The sequence below is a fragment of the Myripristis murdjan genome, chromosome 20, assembly GCF_902150065.1.
Source record: "Myripristis murdjan chromosome 20, fMyrMur1.1, whole genome shotgun sequence".
In the NCBI taxonomy this organism is placed as follows: domain Eukaryota; kingdom Metazoa; phylum Chordata; class Actinopteri; order Holocentriformes; family Holocentridae; genus Myripristis; species Myripristis murdjan.
This window is the reverse complement of record NC_043999.1, coordinates 18,277,188-18,300,495: the sequence shown is the minus strand read 5'-3', so window position 1 is coordinate 18,300,495 and position 23,308 is coordinate 18,277,188. Positions and strand designations below refer to the sequence as shown.

The following is a 23,308-nucleotide window of genomic DNA, read 5'->3' as shown; positions in this document are numbered from 1 at the left end:
ACACACACTCAAGACGAAGGTGAGACACCCTGACACCTTCATTAGAGGTGAAGAGTGATGATGCCTTTGTTGCACACGCACACACACACACACACACACACACACACACACACCACACTCATGTGCACACACACACATGCAGAAAGCAGCATCCTCATTAGCATCACCCCAGTAAAAATAGCTCACCTTTCTTGTTTGTCGCTCTGGGGCCAGAGTAGACTCGTTGACATGATTGCATCTCAGCGTGCAAATCAAGACACAATGGGACAGTAATTTCCCAGCATCGTTCATCCGCCAGCCTAATCTTCAGCCTGCACTTTGATTGGCTGAGTGGCGAGTGGATGGGAGTTTGATTGGTCAATTTGTTCACTTGTGTTGTACCGTGGGCGAAGTTAAAGTGGTTCTTCTCAATCTGGTCAGATGTCGTAGTGGTGCATTCTGCTGATGGCAGTTCACCGATGTCAGTTTTCGTCATCAGTCTGCTCAGAAATTCACCTCGTATTCTAAGGATTGTTGCTAAAACTTAACACATAATCTGTAGGTGACAAGATAATTTCTCTATATAATAAACAAATTAGTGATATAAGTTTACTACCTGCTGTCAGCCCATATTCACAAACTACAGTAACCGCCAGCTGCGGCATCTGTGTTTCTGCATTACGGTAGGTGGGGCAAAAAAATGTCTGTTGGGGCTGAGTGTGTCTACTTTTTGATGAATGAACAGGTGCACAATGAAAACCATTTTAATATCCAGACATCTGCTTTTCTCTGTCAAACTCTTACCAAGCTGAATGGACTAAAATGTTGTGGCAGCAAATAATCCCAAATAAGAGCTGTGGACCTTCATTTGGACAAGGTAAAGTCTGTATCTTTTATTGTACTTTTATCCACCATTACAAAATGCGTTTTGGATGGGACAGATGTTCGAAGGATACCCAATTATTCGTTTTTTTTTTTTTTTTTTTTCCTGCTTTGGACACAAAAACTACACAGTTCAATCTTAATGAGGGAGGTATGTGATACACTGTAATGGTCTAGGTCACCTCAGCCTCTATTGGCCCGCCTAATGAATGTTTGACTGAGTGTATGTTTCATCGGCCTATTGTTTGCCTGTGTAAACATCCAGTAATTGCACTGTGTGGTGAGGGAATAGTGCCACCGGGCTGGAAATTACCGATCAGCAAATGTGGGATAATAACTGTGTGAATATGTGTGTATTTTTCCCTGTTCTGTATATCTATGTGTGTGTGCTCCAGCTGGTTTGTCGAAGTGTGTTTATATGTGGACGCTTGCGTTCTTGCCCGCAATGCATATACAGTATGCAAAGGGTGTGTGGTTGCGCTATTGCATATGCATGTGTGTGTTTATGTAATTTGTGTGGGTGTGTTTGTTTATGTATGCATGTTTTTTGGAATGTTTGTCTATGGCCGTGCGTGCCTGCGTGTATTTGCAACGTGTACGCACACATCCGATAGTGTATGCTCGTGTGTGTTTATAAATGAACACCTGTCCGTCAGCTTAATGCCCTATTCGATTAGGCCTCCCATTCTGTGTGTTCAGCTAATTGGGAGGACCAGTGCAGGCGTTTGTGTTTTCCTTACCCCGGCAAATCACTCCATGGCCCCGCACACTAATGTTCCCCTTCACCCAGCCCCACCCATCCCAGCCTCTCTCACGCAGAGCCTCTTAAATGACACTTTCTACATTTTAATTTTCAAGTAGTCACACTTATCCACAGCAAATTACAGTAAGAGCAAAGAATAGAATAAGCCAACATTTATGAACTGCTGTAAGTGGAGGTATTTGAGTGATAGAGCAGTTCAAAGGACATTAATACAGTGAAAGAACACAATCAAATCCAAGTGCTCAAAGAAAAAAGGTACCATACCCTCTTTTCTTTGTGAGTAGTCCTTTGGATTTGGCGTTTTTTAGCATAATCACTCTTCCTACTCATTCAAGACTTACAAGAATTGCTGGTGAAGTGCACTCTCATGCCTTCACTACTATGGAATTACAATGTTAAGAGCTAGAAAACAGAGCGAGTTTTAAGATATGTGATCCTCATCAAAGAAGAATTGGGTGTTTTATACTTGCATTTGAAAAAAAACAAAAAACAAAAAAATAGTTTTTTTTTTAAGTCACCAATCAGCATGAATTGCTTCTTGTTAAGAACGGCAAACCCACATAGTCATCACTATGATCAGTGTGCCCTTTTTTGACATTTTACAAAAAGTTTTTAAGTTGTACCAGGCACCAAGCGTGTGTTTGTGTACTGTTTACGAAAACAAATGTATTAGGAACACGCTGCTTCAGCTTGGGCTTGCCTGCGCCATATATTTTTCCACTACAAGCAATTTTCCCACCATCACCCCTATCTCTGCCCCATTCACTATCGCTCAGGCTCATTCACCACCTCTCATTCTTCTCACTCGGTCTTTTGTTCCTTCTTATTCAACCTCCTGAGCTTCTATCCCCTGTTGGAAGATACCATAGAGGAGGCTTATTGATTTTTCTCCTTGTCTGCACGGTTGCTGTGTGGGCTCCCGGTTGAAAAACTCCAGACTCATCTAAGACAGAGAGAAACACACACAGAGAGAGAGAGTAAGACAGAGAAATGGAGGTATGGCCAGACGGAAGGATAGAGAGCATGAAAGGGAGATGGAGGAGAGGAAGGAGGCCTCATGTGGCTGTAGCAAGTTGAAGTCATTCACTTGCTGAAGTGGAGAGTAGGAGAGAAGAAACGACTCTAACTGCCGTCTATGTCATTATCCTTTCCTTTGCTTGTTGTCTGTATGACACAGTCTCTCAATAATGGCCTCTCTCTCTCTCTCTCTCTCTCTCTCTCTCTCTCTCTCTCTCTCTCTCTCTCTTTCTTTCTCTCTCTCTCTCTCTCTCTCTCTCTCTCTCTCTCTCTCTCTCCCTCTCTCTCTGATCCTGCATACTAACTTCTCCATTTGCCCGCAGAGAGGGCCTTTGCCATTTCCAGAGCCATTGTCATTTGCCCATCAGTGACTGTGGAGCAACATAAAGAGGCGGGAGAGGGCCAGAGAGGATGAAGTGTTTTCATTTCAGCTGACTCACCACTGACTTTTTTTGTCCACCGTTTTTTTCTGGATGGGTTTCAACCTCCTCTCCTCTCTTTCCATTCATCCGTCTCTATCTCTCCATTTGTCTATCCTGCCATTACATGCCTCGCCCTCTCTCCACTCCTCTTCCCATCGATCATCCTTACTGTGGCGGGATTTCTGTTCTGTTCAGTCAGCTTCCACTGAGCTCTGCCCTCACACACACAGAAACTGTTTAGTGGAATAGAATCAAATAGAATCGAGCAGCAGTGTTTCCTCTACAATTTCCTGCAGCTGCAGTGTTTTGGGCGATAATTGTAGTCTTGTCCCATATCTGTTGCTTTTTGGAATTAAGTTATGTTTCAAGTTGTGGTTCTAGCCCTGTATTACTTATTGTCTATTACTTTTTGTCTTATTGACTGTATTTCTTGTAATACAGTCATTATTTCTAAATTCTTTGGGCTACACATGTAAATTTGATCATACTGTAGCAAGACAGTTTCACATTTACCCTATTAGTGGTGGTAATGTCTTTGGCTGTGGTGATGCACCACTGCTAGATGAATACAGACCAAATACTAAAATAGTATTTCAATAGAAATCTTCAAATTTTCACACAAACAGGGGTGAATGACATTTCTCTCGGCACCACCTAGACAAATAATGGATACAAGACTGAACAGGTGACACATTGTTGTGCCACACGACAAAGGAAGCAAGATCAGCTGGTGATGTTAACAACAGCAAACAGTAAATAGAGTATGAGTTTGAGACACAATACCGCTGAAGGCCAAGAGAACATGACAAAAAAAAAAAACAAAACAAAACAAAATGAGAATAAAATGCTAGTTTAGTACATTCACATTTTAAAACCGACAAAAGCACGCCAGCACACACAAACATACATTCAAATATGCAGAAAAACACAAGCACATATAAACACCAATGTCATCAGAAAGCAGAGGAACTAGTTATTCACACTCATGTGTCTTTAAACTCCTACTATTTGTTGTTTGAAGGCAAGATATCACTTCAGACACAGCTCAGATCCTCAACCCTCACCACTACCACCATATGCAGTACATATACACCAGGGCTCCAGGGTCCAGACCGCGATCCACATCCGGGCTGAATGGCAAGTCAGTGTAGACCCAGCCCATACCCTATGTTATGAATACAATACGTTATGTTGTGTGGCATTTTTTATTTTGTGTGTTGTTACTGCTGAGTTCATGCAATACGTTTACACCGGAGAACTTGCTTTGAGGCTGGCGCAAAGTTTTTATTGCACTTAAAGTAAAATAACAAGTGGAGCTTGAGTTACACTACCCTGAACTGATTCACCTTCTCTGTTCTACTCAGTGTGTGTGTATGTGTGTGTGTGGAGGGGTTGAACCAAAATTTAGTTGAAACACAGAGAGCAGAGGAGAGGAGATAAATTCACGTGAGCAATGACAGAGCAGTCTACCAGTCAGCGCTGTCTTCTACGAGTATTTCTAGCTGAGGTCAGGGGAGTGTTAATCGTGTTTGCCATTTATGTTTTATTGTATTGTGAGGATAAATATAATGTTTACTGCTGTCTATTGTGAAATCACAGTACATACACTGGTGGTCAATATTTGGCTAGGACTATAATCAGACTTTTGGATGTCTGATGTTGTGACAAAAAATCTCATTTTAATCTTGCTCCATTTTAGAGAAATTAAAAAAAATAAATCTGGCAGTAAATACAAAGTTGAATAAAATTTCCAGGCAGGCCACAGTTATGTTATTTTGTTACTGCCAGTAATTCTAGACATCTGACTTTTAATAAAAATCAGATTCTGACCTTTGAGTAATACATTCGAGAACCCCTGATGTGTGTGTGTGTGTGTGTGTGTGTGTGTGTGTGTGTGTGTGTGTGTGTGTGTGTGTGTGTGTGTGTGTGTGTGTATATATATATATATAGATAGATAGATATAGATATAGATATATAGATATAGATATAGATATATATAGATATAGATATATGTGTGTGTGTGTGTGTGTGTGTGTGTGTGTCACTGTTCTCATTTGCATTGCATTTCTTGGGTTTACATAGAGGCTTGTTCTTAACCTTTTTAATGTGTGTAAAAATCAGTTCATCTCAGCTGTAGTGACATGAATCCCATCGCTTTGGCAGAGTAGGAACTCTCTATTCAAGCATTTGTCAGTATGGCACATCAACAGTTCTGGCTATTTTCCTGGATAGCATCTTAATTAAGTTACTCGTTTAATTAAAGAGTCCCAGCACTGCATTTGGAGTCAATGTTTACTTGCATCTTCTCCTGCATCTCATTCAGTATAGCCTGGCTGCTGTTTATCTGTATAATTGCTGGAGTCTCTTCTTCATATTGACTTTACCTTGGGAGATCACTTCAGTAATAGACTCCACATGAGCTGGCATGGATGAGGTTTTTACAGACACACACAGACACACACAGACACACACACAGACACACACACACACACACACACACACACACACACACACACCGTTGATGCACACAGATATTTGTGCAGTATACACACATGCACATGAAGCACATCCAATGGAAACAGTTACTGCAGGCACTCAAATTCATACAAACGTGCATAAAGAAGTTGTATACGTATCTAGGCCTACGCCACACATACTGTAAACTCAAGTACACACACAGACATAGGTTTTCTCTTTCCCTGAGATTATTTAGAGACAGGGATGGAGAAATTTAACAAAAGAGAGAAAGTAGAGACTAAATGGAAAACTGTTAGATGACAAAAAGAAGAAAGGAATTGGAAAAAATGACAAAAAAAGAAGAAATTAATTATCGGAAGGTAGAAACAGGGAGGAAGGGACAGAAAAGGTTTGTATCAGACACGGGAAAGAGAAAGAGGATGCCGGAAGGGAAACACAAAATCTTACTTTCTGCAGAGAGAGAGAAGGATGTATGTGGACTGAGTGTGTGAACCACTAGAATGATTTAATAGCCAATATTTGAAAAGTGTGCCATTTACCCCTTTGTCAAAGTCAAGCTTTCATTTAGCACAGCTTCTCCTGTGTAAGAGCAGAAATTTGATCATCAAGACAGTAAATTACCTAAATTGCATCTGTCTTTTTTCCCCGCTTATTCCTCTCTCTTACACTGTATCATCTTTCCATCTCTCATTCCTTTCTTTATTTCATCATTCATTCATTCTTTCTGTGCCTCCAGATCCTCTCTCTCTCTCTCTCTCTCTCTCTCTCTCTCTCTCCCCCCCTCTGCCTCCCACACTCAGTGATGAAGATTGATGTCAGGATCGTAATTAGCATCTGCTTTGGTATGCACGCTGCCAGTCTGTCCAGTCCTGACCCTCCAATCAGTTAACAGACATGACAGGCCTTGTCCAATCAGATTAAGGCCAGCGGGACAAGCTTCCTGTGTGGAGCTGTCAGTCCAGATGCATTGTGGGCCGTGCTGATGCTGATGGATGGACTATGAAGCTGGGAGGCATCATAAATGATGCATCCTAAATTTTTAGGACATTACATATATTATACTGTACATCACATGCTGTGAATGTAATGGAGTTATAATGCATCTGCAGTGTTCTGATGATACTTTACAACATAAACACATCACTCTATAACAAGTAAATTATGAGGCGCTGTAAAATTGTACTACATACACACAACTTGTACATTATGAGATGAGACAAATACATGCAGTGCAATGTGCTATGAATCTGATATCTTTTATGAGGTTGTTTGCTCAGCAGAAACTATTATATCTGTACTGATTTCAGGGAGGTCAGAGGTCAGTGTCAGCTGCAGATTAATGCTGCTATTTGTTCAGTCTGTTGCTCAAGGACACTTAGGTAGTGTGGATGCAGGAACTCCAGTTGCAGGGTTATGGCATTACTTCCTACACCACCCTAATGCATTTTATATAATGTATTACATGGGACTGCATGACTACTGCTAAACTGATAATGCTGAATATTGATAGATATTGTGGTCTACTATTGTGGTCTATCACAATTATAAGATTATTTGATTTGGACAACACCTCATACACTTAGTACACCAACATTCTGACTTGGACACTTTAGAGGACAGGATTCATACGGTCTTGAAAAACCTGAAGAAGTCAGTGAATTTGAAAGTATGATTTACAAACCATGGAAAAGTTAGAGATACCTGGATAATTATAGATCATTATAATTATAATTTTCTGGGGGTAAAAAGTTTTGGGAAAAACCATGGAAATCTCAAGCAACTAAAGCAAGACTGATTGACCGATCAAGAAAAAGAACAGAGGTGGAAACTATTGTGGCAGTAGGTTTCCATTGTACGAAATCATGAATCAGTTTGTATGAAGGTTCAAAATAACTAAAATAACACCTCTGCAAGTAAATGATAGACATATTTTTGGTCGGTTGCAAATGTTGTCGCGACGTCGTGGACTAACCTTAAAAAATGACACTGGCAGAGGGGCGGGGGGGGCTTAAAAACTTATCTCGGTTTATGTATGTTACTCATGTGCTTTAGTGAGGCTCATACATTATTTGTAATTGTAAAGACTGATTTTCACAACATATTTAGCGTTCAGTAGTTTCTTTTCGTCATGGAAATTAAATTCATGAATTTAAAGTCATGAAAAAAAGTCATTGAAACTCACTGGTTAAAATGTGAATGAATTTTAAAAGGAAATTAAACAAAATTAGGATGTTACTCCTGAATTTTGTCCATGATATATAATAGCAGAAATGACAAATGCCATGCACAGGTAATTGCGCTGCTTCATGATGCCTTTTAACGCTGCACAAGGAACAACTGCAAGTGCAGGTCTACTGTGTTTCTCCCCTGGATGTTGTCATTTTTTCACTAGGGAAGGGTGTAAATGCATGATTCATAGCAAATCTATCCAAGGCCATTCCACTCAACTGCCTCTCTCTGCAGTTAGTTTGACGGTGCAATGAACCTGAGGCACTTAACTTCATAACCCAATGGCACTCATCTTTTTTTAGCTGTCGGGTTGTTTGGCTCATTCGCCATTACATTATTCATCCATCGGCAGTTATCTTTGCCTTTGCCACATTGTCTATATTATTGAGTGTTTGTTCAGGGATACAGGGAACATGACAATGAATGATGCATCAAAAGGGAGATACAGTCATGTCACTGATCTCTCTCCACTACTAAAAACTTGCCCCTGTCACCAAAGCAGGGGAATTAGAAATAATCACAACAACAATTAGCCAATCTGTGTGCAAATCAGCAATGTTAAACACAGAATGTCACTATTGTTGGTGTGTATTCCCTCAGTGGCTGATGATGCTGAATGAGCACCGCTTTCTCACTGTGTATGTATACAGTATGTGTGTGCATATGTGTATGTATGTGTATGTCACACTGGGATTGCTCTAGATTCAAGTTCAGCCGTCTTGGGAGGAAAACAGAGAGGGGAATGAGGAAAAATCTTGTGAAAGGAAAGAAATCCTTTGATAATCCTTGTGTTTTCATGTGTTGTAGGGCAGTGTTTCCCAACCGGGGGTACGCGTACCCCTAGGGGTACGCGAGCACATTGCAGGGGGTACGTGAAAACATAGGCGGAAATCCCGGGGGTGTCGGGGGGGACAAGACCCCTCCATCCATAAATTTTGAATAATATAGTAATATTCAATGAAAGTGCAATGCAAGCGGTGCTAATTATAAATGTAAAATAGTGTGTTTTTAAGTGTTTAAAAGTTATGACCCCCCCATGCCTCACAGTGGTTTGGTCCGCATCCTGCTGCCGGCAGAGCGGCAGCTCGTAACTTTCAGTCAGTCCGTCAGCCTGAGAGGCAGCAGCCTGATGAGAACTAGCAAGAAAACCTCCTCAAGTGAAAGCCAGTGAGTCATTTATCACACCACTTGTTCACCAAGCACAAGGCTGGAATATGAAAAGTGATATTTTTCCCCTGCTTGGTCCAAAACCTGCCTCTTTCAGCTCCCTGTTTAAGCTAACAGCTAATGACTGTTTACAGGCTGAAGCGAGTGCAGGACAGTGAGGGAGAGAGAGGACAGACCACAGGAGGAGCAAATACTGAGCTTTTTATTCTTTCAAAAAGTCTGTCAGGATACTAATGTCAGAAATAGTTCATATTTTACTGATATTTTGAGTTTGTCTCTAGATAGATAACTATTTTTTGCATTTTAAACTGCATTATTTTGTGGCATAGTTTCATTTCATTTTCTTATTTGATCTAAAAGGGACTGTGTACAGCTCAAACATATACTGTATGTCACTATTTGATGCCATATCTTGCTTTGTTTTTTGTTGACACTACAATAAATTTTTATGAAGAATAGTTTGATGTAGTTGGATTATTCAAGGTATTTCTTGTAGTTTTTAGTTCTTGTAAAGCTACTTTGATGGACTGTAGTGGAAATAGAACAGTGAGTAAAGAAATTAAAATTATTGCTTTTAATAGCATTATTTAAAACCTATGAGCATGCTGAGGGCTCAGCACTTAATGGCAAATTTCAAAGGAGCATAAGAGAGGTCAGAGAGATGTACAATCGTGCCAGACAGCAATTACTCTGAAATTTTGCTGTTTACCCCCCCCCCCCGTAGCCAGGTATGAGTGAGGGGGTACTCATGGTCTGACAAAAAGGCTCAGGGGGTACACAAGACAAAAAAGGTTGGGAAACACTGTTGTAGGGTTTCTTTTTCCTGCTGTGTGTGAGTGTGTGTGTGTCTCTGTGAGTGTGTGTGTGTGTGTGTGTGTGTGTGTGTGTGTGTGTGTGTGTCTGCATCAAAGCCCCACCATCCCACAGCAGTCTTTTCCTCTGTCCCAGTTAAATCACTCTGTCTCCCTGCCCCTCTCTTCCTCCTGCACCACCCCCATGCCACCAGCCTGTATTCCCAGTACATCAAAATGCTCCCTTGCCATACCTCAGCTTTCCACTCCAAACATTTCGCTGCATCACGCCTCCGTTTGCCTCTAGAAATGACAAAGTACGCTATGCAACCAGGAACATGCAGACCTGTGCCGACTCATTTATCTGCATACCTAATGGTGCACTGCATAAAGAACATGTAGCTCAGGTTTACAAAAAGCAAGTCAACAAATCGTACGCTGTGGCCATTTATGACTACATCAGGAAAAGAATATGGCACATACAGAGCAGCATATTGTGCTGCAGATCCCTCAAAAGCTGTGTGGGTATTTAGTGTGAAACCTGCAGTTTTGTTGGCACGACGTCTTTGATCAGTCCTCTCTTTCGAGGGCTGCATCTCTCTCTGTTTGCGTCCCGCTGCTTCTCATCGCTGGTCTGACGTCTGGCAGTGTGTCTGCCAGGCCGGTAGCTCTCATTAGCACCTGTGTTGACATGACTGGCATCTAATCTGAGGGCTGCTTTCCCCTTTCTCTATCACTTTTTTTAGTTTACCTCGCCTGTCCTAGCTCTTGCTTGTTTGGTTTTTTGCCTTTCTTGCCCTCCCATCATCTCTTCTCTCTTCCTGTATTTCACTCTCTATTTCTCTCTCTCTCTCTCTCTCTCTCTCTCTCTCGCTCTCTCTCCCTCCCTCCCTCCCTGGAAGGGGTTTTTAATTAATGGGGAGCCATGATGCTTATCTTATCAGCAGATCACTCTGCTTTCTATTAACTACACTGACAGAACTGGGAGGCTGAAGGGGATGGATGGGACGTACACACACGTTCACACTCAGACATGCATGCACATTCACACAAGTGAAGTACACACCCGCAGGTGCACGGACGCACACACACATGCTAATCACATAGACACTCAAGTGCAATCAGACACACCCAGTCACACACAGAGAGGCAAATGTGCACACAGGCAGGCATAACCACATAAACGCCTATCATGATCCTATCTTAATCTTGCACCACACACACACACACACACACACACACACACACACACACACACACACACACACACACACACACACACACACACACAAAATGGCCTGATTGTATCTAGCTGTGTGATTTAAGGAGCGTTGTTTGAGGGTCTCTCCTCCTAAATCCCCTAAATGCCTTGGGAATCCCTTGCTTCTGCTCCCTCCCTCTATCTCTCCTCTACCTCCTTCCTTCTGTCCTGCTTTCTGGCTGAATGAGCACTTATCATCCAGCAGATAAAGAGCCGTCCATGTCAGAGCTTAGTTTATCTTCTGCAGCCATGTTTACTCTCTGCAAATGTGAACGCATTGCTTTTCACAGACCTTTCATAGTCCGGATTCGCTTGATCCGGCAGAGATGAGAGCGTAGCGTCACGGCTTCTTTTCCTGGTGCCAAAGCTTGAAACACACACACACACACACACACACACATAGAAAATCCTCTACCCCATCAATGCTCCCTCTTCAAGCAGGTCATTTGTCCCATATTTGCCACTTTTTGATGTTGGGGGCTGCTGAATTAGGAAGCAAAACAAATCAGCGGTTTTCACAATGACTTGATGGGGATTACTGTCAGCCGTGTTGCGGCATGGAGCATGAGCAAGTGTAAAGGAAAGAAACAACGAAATCAATCTTCAAACACCACAATCGATTTGAGCCGCAAAAATTTCGACAGGTTTTCTTTCGATCATGTCAGTAGTCAACAGGGTTCCCTGAAATCGTAGATAGAGCAAAAGAGAGAGAGAGAGGGAGAGAGAGAACCAAAGAAATGGCTTACAGAATCGGTGCTGGAGAAAATATTACAGTAGGTTGTCGACACACACGCAGGCAAGCATGCGCGCGCACACACAGTCGCCCACATACACTCTCACGCTCCCACACTCGTAATTTCCTCATTTGGAGGACCGTAGCAAAACAATTATCAGCAGGGAATAATACAATAAAGGAGACCATTTCCTGGGTATTACCAAGGGACAAAACATTTATTTCACTTTGTCCAGTGTGCTCAGAGGAGTGTAAACTCTAATAGTAGAAAGTATAGAACATAACTCACACCACTCACCCTGCAGACAGTGCGCAGGCTGCAGATGTGCTGTGCTGTGCAATTGTCCAAAGATTTTCTTCATCCTTGTTCTTAGGTCATTCAACACTCCTGGGTCAATTTGTAGCTTTGTTTAAAAAAAAAAAAAAAAAAAAAAAAGTGGTATTTTTTGTTTTTATGGCTTGTATTTTGGTTTACCATATCAGGACAATTCAGGTAGTGTCAGGCATGTAAAACAAGAGTAAAAGTAAGTTTATGACCTTCAAAGTGGCAATCTGCCTCACCCTCATTTTTACACTGCTGTAACATCCATTATAAGAAGTCATTTAATTGAATATTAAGAGTTAAAACCTTGATGTTCTTAAAACAAGAAAATCTGCCAGTGGGATGAGATAATCCAGCTTGTTTCCAGTACAGTTTCACTTGTTTTAAAAATTCCTTCGGGAACAAGCATAAATTGAAATAAGGAAGAATGAGGCACATCATCCCACTGGTATTAAGACAATGACACTTGATTCAAGAAAATTCTGGAGAAAAGTGATTAGCAGTGGAAACAAGGGAAATTGTCTCATCCCATTGGGAGATTTGACGAGAAAAACAAGATTTTAACACTGAATATGAGACTAAATCAAAATTTTTGTAGCATATTGTGGCGACAGCTTTGGTGCAAAGTGTTGATTGCTGTCGTGTCGCACTCCACCTAGCAGAAATCACTTCTCACCACTGTAATGTCCTTTTCTTGGATTTTCTGTTGCTGAAGTCTGCTGATGATGAGTTTCTGCGTTGATGTTTTTGTCTGTTCAGCCGTGGTGGCTATCACTGCTCATGCTAACTACCCAGTTCTGTTTTCTTCCAAAAAAAAACAAAAAAAAAAAAAAAAAACTGCTGCTGCCTAAAACATATCGCTTGTGCAAAGAGAGAGGATTTTTCCCAGGAAAGACCAACCTGACCTCAGCTGGTTAGAACAACAAATGTGAAGGCTTCCTTGAACTGGATATAGGATTAACTGATTGGTAATAGAAAGTAGTAAAATGGAAATGTATTTCTATAAAAATGTTGTTGATTATTACTTTCAAATACTTTCTAGACTTTTCTGGACTCATTCTATTCCATCGTGTCCCTCATTCTAAACCCCACCCATCTGGTACTCTAGGTAGATTAAACCAAAGCTGAGGGTTATTTTCCAATACTGTTTGACCTAGATCTTTCCTCTTCCTATTTGCAAAAGTGTTTACAGATGTCCTCTATTTGACTTTCTAGCCTCATTGTCTCACCCTTTCTCATTTCCTTCACCTGCGATGGAGGGAAATGACAGTGTTTTGGAAAATTGAGCATTTCATGTTTGATATGCATCAGTTCTAACCCCCGCTGTTACTTACCCTGTAGAGCTCTCTCAGATGAGATGAGAGCTCTTTGGCTGAAAACGGAACTAAGTTGATTTTGACATTCAGCTATTTCTCTGTCTCATTTACTCTGTCATTTTATCTCTGTCATTTTTATTCTCTGATTTACCTTTTTCTCTCTCTTTGAGTTTCTTTGAAAGAGTGCATTTGTTTGTGTGTAGCTCTGGGTGTACTGAGGGTGTGATTTTATTTGACTGCTTTAGTAATTTCTCATGTGTCAGTGAGATTCTTTGTAACAGAGCAGAAGGATCCAAAGCGCCTCTGTCTTTCTGTGTCTCTGCAGAGAGTTTGGGTGGAGGGATCCGGAGCTGCCAGAGGTGATCCAGATGCTGCAGCACCAGTTCCCATCGGTGCAGTCCAACGCTGCTGCTTACCTACAGCACCTCTGCTTTGGAGACAACAAGATCAAAGCCGAGGTGTGTGTATGTGTGTGTGTGTATGTGTATGTGTTATATGTTGAGCGGTTAAAATAGGTTAAAGCTAAGGGAAAGATTTGAAGTTTGATGTGTATCCCCACAGATGTAGCCTCAAATCGGTGTGAGTGTAGGGCGAGGGAGGCATAGCAGAATGTGTACATGTGAATTCCTACCTACCCACAAGAATACAGCTGCAGTCTTTGAAACTGCTCAAGCTGCTTTGCACAAGCAGACCCCGAGAAATAGTGCATTAACTCGTCTAACCAGTTACACAATGAAGTTCCGCATGATGAAGTTTGCCGCAGTCTACATCCTTACACTGCGCCTTCTGTTGAATTGCATCTGTAGTGGCAATAAAGTTCAATTAGTCCCAAAGTCAAGAGTTTGTCTCTCCAAAGTAATTTGGGATGGAAGCCCCTTTGGAGCAGTCTAATAAGCCCTTTAATAAGGCTAGCAGCACTCCGAAACAATGGCATTAGCATGTGCACTTGCACCCACACACACACACACACACACACCCACACATACACAAAATCTTCTCTTTCTTGCTCTTTCATTACCCTTACCCACCCACCCACACACGCTCTTATACACACACTCACACGCACACACATGCGCGCGTGCACATACACACCTTATATTGCCCACAGAATCAATTTACCTGCAGGCGAGCACATTGACATGTTTTTGCTTTATGAAATTAATTTCTGCAGAGGCGGTCAATAGCTGCTACTGCACCCCTTATTGAAAAGTGATGCCATATTGTTGAATGCTCAGTTGCACACCACACACACACACACACACACACACACACACACACACACACACACACACACACACACACACACACACACACCTCCAGACACTAAACAAATATACAAACAGAAAAAATTAAATGAAGACAAATTTATATTTAATAATTTATTTATTATCTTCTATCTACAGAAGAAAACAATCAAACATGTAAACAAATTCACTTTCACAGTCTCTTCCATCACCCCCCCCCACCCACCCACCCACACACACACACACACACACACACACACACACACACACACTCAGATACAAAATGCAATCACACATACCAAATCATCACACTCCAATCCACTCCCACTCTGATGTTCACAGAGCACTGAAAGAAGCCTAAGTGTTCAAGTCTTTTGTAATACTTGTAATTATTGCTTGAATGGAGGTGTCTGACAATGGAGAGAACAGCAACTCAGTGTTGGCAGTGGATGCTTGGGCCTGCCTTCATCAGTCTGTGCGATTGTTTCTCTCAAGGCCCAAGGCTACTAAACACTCTGTACACAAATTAAATCTGGATGGGGTATCAGCCAGCCAAAACTGACGCTTCACAGCACACCAGGCATATGTACGCATTCAAACACATGCAGTGCAGGCACATGCACACAACATGCATGCATTGCACAGGAAAAGACACAGATACACACAGAAACAGACACACACACATACACACACACACACACACACTCAGTGCTGTGCTCATTCCCATACACAGTCTTTTTTTTTTTCAAACTGCTTAATGAAAGCTGAACTTGATGGAAGATCACAGAACGAGATACGGGATATTAGTTAGGCTTCCTTTGTTAGAGTGAAGAGAGACAGGCATTGCGAAACTCGTATTTTTGCTGCACTGCTGCATTGCGGTGGAAGTAATTAATTCATTTTGTTATGATAAATAAGAATATCGTTCATCTTAAAGCCCCGTTACCCTGGGAACAAGGCAATGAAATCTTTCCCCCCCATTAACTATTGTCAATAGTGTTTTTTCTTAATATATTTGAAATTATTTTCAAACGTTGCCACACTGGCATTGTCACATAGTATACTGAATACAGTATTGCATCCTGCTTTCTTTACTTCATTTCTGCCTATTTCTGCCTATCATCAGCCTAAGACTCATAATACAGATTGTATGTATGCAGAGCCATGTTATAAATGCTGGAGCAAAAGCTTTCAAATCCTTTTGAGTCTCATTGACGTGTTTCTTTCAGATCTTCAGAAAAGTTAATTATTAATCCCAATTGAACCGAGTTCAAAAGAAAGTATATCACCAGCATGATTCGTCTTTCGTATCCTTCATCACGGGTGCCATGAATGGTGAGAAACCTGGTTTTACTGTTAATGCTTCCTCTTAACTTATTGACTAAATGTGGACGAGGTTTTCTTTTTGTTGGGTGTGTTTACTTCTCTCTCTTTTTCTCTCTCCTTTTTTCCCACCTGAAAAGTTTCAAGGGTAAAGTGAAATCTTTGTTTTGCTGTCCTCTAAGAAAGTCTCTTTCTAATGCTCCAATTGTGGATACAGACATATGGGAAGCCAAGAGAAGCAGGGGAAAAAAAATAAACACTCATGTTGGCTGTTTCAGTTTTTCAACAATGAGTAATATTTGAGCAATCCTAAGAAACAAAAAGAAAAATAGGTGAGATTGGTAGCCACAGGAAGCCACATTAAGCTGTTCTCTGGTACTTTGTAGCCTGTAGTGCAAATGAATTTGATGAAATTCTGAGAAGCCATGTAGAAAAAAGGAACAACATTTGATGATGTTTTTATTTCATCCACCCAATGACTTGAGATTATTATCAAACTTACCATTGGTTAGCATGATGATGATTAAAAAATAATACTGCCACTAATGAAATGGGATGGAATTTTCAATGGAAAATTTCCTGTCACAATATTTCCCGTCCACCACATTTTCTCACAGTATGTGACATATTGGCTCAGATGCAGGAAACAATATACAAAGAAAAAATGTCTTAATTTTGTTCACATCCACAATTTGTTCTTATTTTGTTAGCACCCACTGATTTGTGGGATTCAGCAGTGTTTTCTTATGTTGGCATTTCTGTCAGGGGAGAACAAAATTTTACAGGTGGTTCTCATTGTCACAGTCACACATGGAAACATCCATTTTAAAGCTGAAGAACATAAAGAATACATTATATGAATATCTACATAAACATTTTTATATTATTTTGTGTTTCAGTAATTATAAGGATTGGATTATTAAAATAAGAATATTTGAAAATAGTCATTTTAGAGTTTGTTGAAATAACAGCAAAAAAGAGAAGAGACAAGAGAAGTATTAAAATACTTCAATGCATAAATGAATTTTAGAGTGTTTATGCAGGGGAGCGGCATCTCTGCCTCTCACCATGGAGCACTCGGCTTGGGCAATGTGTTTTTTGGTCTGTATTTTAATATTGAACCATTTTCATTTTATTTCAGCAGCTGTACATCCTCCTGCTGAGACGACATGCACAGCATCACAATTTTTTTTTTGCCATTGTTGGCTTTTACTTTAACACCAGTACTGACATGCTGGAAAAATCACTTTTGTTTGTATATTCATTAATTTCTGTTTTTATTAATTTATTATTATTATTTATTGCAAGTTCATTTAACAAAACCTCAGATCAGTTCAGCAGCTGAAGTTGTTTTTCTTCCTGCAGTCTTGTTGTTTGGTGGCAGCTCCAATTCTTGGACATGTGCCAGAGAGTTTTGCATGTGGAACAACATCAGCAGCTACATACTGTACAGTGTTTAGAGGGCGCAGTGGTGGAGGAAGTATTCAGATGTTTTATTTAAGTAAAAGTAGCAATATCACAGTTAGAAGCAAATGTTATATATGTATGTTAAAATTTTACTAATTAAGTAAAATATTACTTACTAAGTAAAAGAACAAAAGTATTAGCATCAAAATATACTTAAAGTAGCGGAAAGTAAAAGTACTCATTTTGCAGAATGGCCCATTTCAGAATCATATAATTGGACTATAATTATTGATGCATTGTGTGCTCATCACTGGAATGTTGCTGCTGATAAAAGTTGAGCTAATTTGAATTACTTACATACTTCTGGGTAGCTTAAAATATATTATAATGTAGGACTTTATTTGTAATTTGTATTAATACTCTAAACTGCAAAGTAACTAGTAAGTAAAGCTGTCAAATAAATGTAGTGGAGTAAAAAGTACAATAATTCCTTCTGAAATGTGGTGGAGTAGAATACGAAGTAGTATAAATAGGAAATACTCAAGTAAAGTAGAATTAGAGGGGGCGTTACTTTGTGCTAAAAACACATGCTCAGACAGAAATTTAAGAGAATGCGGCCGCATCTTTCCCATTTTTAAGTAATTATCAGCAATATCATTTAAAGCACTTAGTAGTGGTGAATGTACTGTGACATCTTGGCAGTCTCAGGTGCCCAGTGTCATTTATCACATACTATAAAACTAGTTCTTAGTGACCAAGTTCGAGTGTTTTGCCTGAGTGTTTTTCTATTGTGAAATTTTCAACTGTAGCTGTAGATGAAAATGCATGTTAGGGGCGACAAACATGAGAGCTCTATCATCCAGGGATTCCCACCAAAAGGAGGTGACTCAAAACAGAATGCATCAAAGTCAGATCTCTACATTTCCACATTCTTTCCAAAAAAAAAAAAAAAACCTTGCCAGAGCTTAGGAAGAAAAGCTACTACAAGTTTTCAGTCAGAGGACAACAACAACCTCCGTACACAGGAATGGTTTTGAGTTGAAGGTCATAGTCATAATTTTATCCCACATCCCTGAGGGTCCCTCTAGCTTTGGTTCTCCGCTGTGCCTCGCCTTGAAAGGCTCTGATGACATATTGGCACAAACCGGCACACTGAAAACACAATGACTAACACAATTTTCAAATTCTTGACAATTATTCATATGTGGTAATAATTTATTCATGATTGCTTTTTCATTCCAAAATGAAAGATTTGCCATTTGAAAAATTGACGACTCTTACAAACTAATTAATAGCGCAAAAACTGAATTATTATGGTGCTTCTAAAAGCGTAGGAGGCAATTTGAGTCATTACTTGACAAAATGAGAACACTTTAACAGACCAGGGGCAGTGAAAGATTAACTTTAAGTTATGATTTTTAAAATATTGTTTTAATTTTTTTGATACATTTAAGCAAATAGCTACGAGAGTCTATGTGCTCTCTAGTGATTTCATAACAGCTCAGAGGCGTAGTTGAAACCCTCTTAGCAGTTCTAAAATCATGGCAAATTACAGCCCTGACTGGCCTATTACATTCATGAAATGACAGTAACAGGCCATTGAAATAAAAGCAAATATCAAATGTTAAATATTTCCCTTTTGAGTCCCTACAATTAAATCATAATTAGTGTTTTTAAATGTTAGTCTTTTACCGAGTGATATAGCACAAGCACCTGTATGAGTGAAGAGTTTCAGCTAGATTATTAATACTTCCAGTAATGCCTGTTTTATCATGTGGAATAGAGCTTGTGATTGATGGTTCATTTCCATGCAGGTAGACGGCAGCTCTTTGCTGTGCGGACTGATCTACTGTACAGGGTTTGTGTTATTTTCAGCCAACCATACAGACACAGATGGCAGGGGACACACTGAGCAGCTAAACGGAGCGACAACATGGCTGCTATTCATTGCTAAAGAGATACTCTGCAGGGGCTTGGAGGGAGAGGGAGGAAGAGAGGGAGAGACAAAGACAGAAATTAGAGGGAGAGAAAGAGAAAGAGAATATCACTTTCCGGTGTCTTGGATCAGTTGACAAGAAAGCAGTGTGTGTGTGTGTGTGTGTGTGTGTGTGTGTGTGTGTGTGTGTGTGTGTGTGTGTGTGTGTGTGTGTGTGTGTGTGTGTGTGTGTGTGTGTGTTTGTGTGTGTGTGTGTGTGTGTGTGTGTGTGTGTGTGTGTGTGTGTGTTTTCTGAAGTGTGGAGAAGAATGATTAACGAAGCAGTTTTTCTCTAGATGGCAGGCATGTGCATTTTTGGATATGTGTGTGTGTGTGTGTGTGTGTGTGTGTATGTATGTATTCACCTGTTTGGTCACAGGTGTGTGTGCCTCTGCACGTGTATTTGGGTTGACATTTGTGTGGTTGAGTGTGTGTGATAATGTATTTGTGTGCATTTGAGGCTATGTGTGCATGCATTTGTGTTTTAGGACATCAGTGTGCTTGTGTCTGTTGAGATGTAGACTGTGTGTGTGTGTGTGTGTGTGTGTGTGTGTGTGTGTGTGTGTGTGTGTGTGTGTGTGTGTGTGCGCACGCAGCAGGGCAAATGGAGGTCTGACCTTAGCTCAGATTACAGTTGACCACAGAGAAAGCTTGGTAAATTCATCTTCAGCAACATTTGTATGCGTGTGTGTATGCTCTCCGTGCATACACACACACACACACACACACACACACACACACACACATACATATGCAATTCCATGTATTATGCATACATACATGCTGACAGATGTATTGACATGTTCACTCATGCATTCCCCTTCAGGTGAATGTGCACATACACTTACATTCAAACACACAATGCTCACACATACACACACGTCATGTCTGGCTAAAGTTCAGTGCCATCAGTAATTCTTTTCGGGTAGCGGGCCTGTCGATAACCATTTATCCAACAGACCGGCTGAAGGGAGAGGAACGTGCCCCCAGACTCCTTTTCTTTTCTCTCCTTTCACCTCTCTCTCTCTCTCTCTCTCACTGTCTCTCATAACATCCATTTCATTATTTCACAACCTCACATATTCCTCCTGCCTTATTTTAATACTAATTACCTTCAGTCCAACCCATCCCACCTTCTTTTTTAATGTTATTTTATGGCATGGATGCTTGACTTTATAGTATGAACACAGGGATTTCCCAGGTTCTCTGGGGGTTACATCAAACTCAACAAACTCTTTTTATGCCTGTTAGCATTAAGATATTAATCCTCACCGTTTTACAGCCTGTTGACAGCACAGGCATACAAATTGGTAAAGCCATCATGGCTAACCTCAGGATTTAGATGTGTAGATTTGAATGCATCGGCGATCTTACAAATACACACAAATTCTGTTCTGAAGGCTACAAGCAAGGGTCTGCCCCATTTTTTCCCTTTTGTTTTGTTTCCCACTTCCTTCCCTCTGTTCTGCTTATATATATGTGTGTGTGTTTACATTGTGCATATTTTCACTTGCATTGAAATGCATACATACGTGTAATTTCATACATAGTACTTGTCATTATCCATTCTTTTCATCATGTCACATTTAGCCTGGCTGCTGAGCCAGTAGCAGTTGTTTTTCCAATCTAAATCATGCCAGTCTAGCTTTTATATGTCACCACTGGCAACAAAAGGCTTTATAAGTTGAGATGCCTTGCTCAAAGGCATCAGAATGGTAATGTGATATCCATGTAGTGGATCAAAGACTGCTTTGATTAATAATACTCCTTGCATGACCTTTTTGATGTGAGCAGGCCCGGTTGAAGCAGAGGAAAGCGTGTTCAATAAAATCAAACATGTCTTTTTTTTTTTTTTTTTTTTTTTGGTCACTTGAGCAAAACTGGTGTTAATCCATCGCCTCAGAGTATTCCTTCCCTCCAGGTAACCTTTAGAGAATGTGTCTGGTTTAATATGTTATCTCTGGCTCAGTGGTCCGAGGTGGTGCATACCAAGTACTTGGAACAGTTGTATTGTGGCTCGTAGCCTCTCCTTTATCCATCACCTTCCTTTTTCCCCTCCTTGCCCGTCACTCTGCACGATCTATTGTCGGAGAAAGCAGAACTACCCCTGTAAAATGAATCAACATCAGTGTCACCATTCATACATCAGCATCAAACTCCTGTGGACCACCTGTGCAGCAACACACACACACATATACACACACCAGTGGGATTACACCACATTTCCCGCTGTCCCAGCTGTGAAGAATAGCGGTTTATGGTTTTCTCTGTTGCATTACTCCTCAAACAACAGAGCAGATCCTCTAGTGTATGTGTCATGGTGGATTTATACTGTCAGAGGAGTTATATATTACATTCTGTTGTTGATGCTGCGGCAAAATTAGCTGTATCCCTGCCTCAGAACCAGATTAGATTAGCTAGCCACAGGTTAAAGTCATGTTAAGCCCACTTCAGACTGTCCCGGGGAGGTGTGTTCGCCTGGCACCAAGAACCCAATTAGCCAAGGGTTGAAAGGACTCTAAAATGCGGTACGCCTTGGGCTGAGCATGTGCCTGTCTGAGTGTGTACACGCGTGATAGGTGTGACACATGTCTTCACTCTGTCTCCTCAGTCTCATGCAAGCAGCAAACCCTCCACGCAATGCTGCTGATTAATGTTGACGTTCCATATGTGGTGGTTCATACACACTCATCGTGCTTTACATGCCAGCCTCCCAGGTATGTGTCACCCGGGTATCCTGCTGCCAGCTTTACGCCAGCAGCACCTCTGATTCCCACAATCCCCGCTGTCACCACTGCTAACTGTTACCACGGCAATGCTGTCGCTATGGGTTACCAATAGCCGTGGCCTCCGTGGAACAGCGGGAGACAAAGACGAATCAATCTGCGCCTCTAATCTTCTTTACATGGAATAGAGGAAAAGGCACAGAGGCATTGGCAAGCCTTGTAGGTAGCTCAGAGGCAATACAAAGTAATGGAGCTATGGCTTTTATGGAATAACAGATTAACTGTGACAAAAGCATAAAGAGAAAGGGAGAGGAGACGAGAGGAGCGGAGATCAGGTGGGGAGACGAGAGAGGGGCAGGAGAAGAGAGGGTGGTGGAGAGGAGAGAAGCACAGGGGAGGTTTAGGGAGGAGAGCAGGGCATTGGAGGGTTTAAGAGGGATGGAAAGTCAGGGTGAGGAAATTGTGTGGCCAACGAAGCGAGGTTAGTTTGCCATTCATTCATTCCTCAATCCATTTTAATTGAATAGATAAGCAAAGTCATTTTGCTCGATAAACTCCCGCAGTGTCATCAAACACCTCCACCTCCTCTCCTTGCCCTCCATCACCTCCTTGTGCTCTCCTTCCTCCCTCTCTCCCTTCCCCTCCTCTCTCCATCTGGTTGTTTTCTCATCTGCCTGTTTTCTCTGCGATGAGAGTAGACTCAGATCAAATTGCATTTGCAAGTACACATTCTGTTTTTGTTGTTGTTGTTGTTGTTGTTGTTTTGTCTAATGCCAGATGTGTGGAGTGGCCACATGGAACAAACCGATGAGTGCAAGACTTTAGACAATCACCGTGAAGTATATTTAGTGCATATTGGTGTCCCTGTCAACTTAGCAGATTCTATCTGAATCACCCTATTGTGGCAAACCCCACTCATCTGGTACTCGAGAATAAAACAGACACTAGGAATTATTAGCTAGTACTTAATTACCAAGGTCTGGGAGATAGCATGCAAAAAAGTGAGGGTTTCAAGAAGCAGGATTACCCAGTTAACTGTGAAAAAAATGATCTGTTATCTGGCTGAGTAATCCTGCCTCCTGCAAGACTCCTGAGGCCGAGTTAAAATGTAAGTGTGAAAGACAGGCTCTCTCTCTCTCTCTCTCTCTCTTTCTCTCTCTCTCTCTCTCTTTCTCTCTCTCTGTCCCTCTCTCTCTCTCTCTCTCTCTCTCTCTCTCTCTGTCTCTCTCTCAATTCAAATCAATTCAATTCAGTTCTGCTGTACTGGTATGAA

The 23,308-nt window shown here is 41.1% G+C and overlaps 1 protein-coding gene across 3 annotated transcripts in view; it reads left to right on the top strand.

The window, feature by feature from the left end:
* Positions 1-23,308, top strand: part of ctnnd2a (catenin (cadherin-associated protein), delta 2a) — a 341,708-nt gene that overhangs the window by 214,772 nt on the left and 103,628 nt on the right. For all 3 annotated transcript variants that reach the window (XM_030079647.1, XM_030079644.1, XM_030079645.1), the window contains exon 13: positions 13,686-13,818. In XM_030079647.1, coding sequence (XP_029935507.1) covers positions 13,686-13,818 — 133 coding nt within the window. The remainder of the gene's footprint in view (positions 1-13,685; positions 13,819-23,308) is intronic.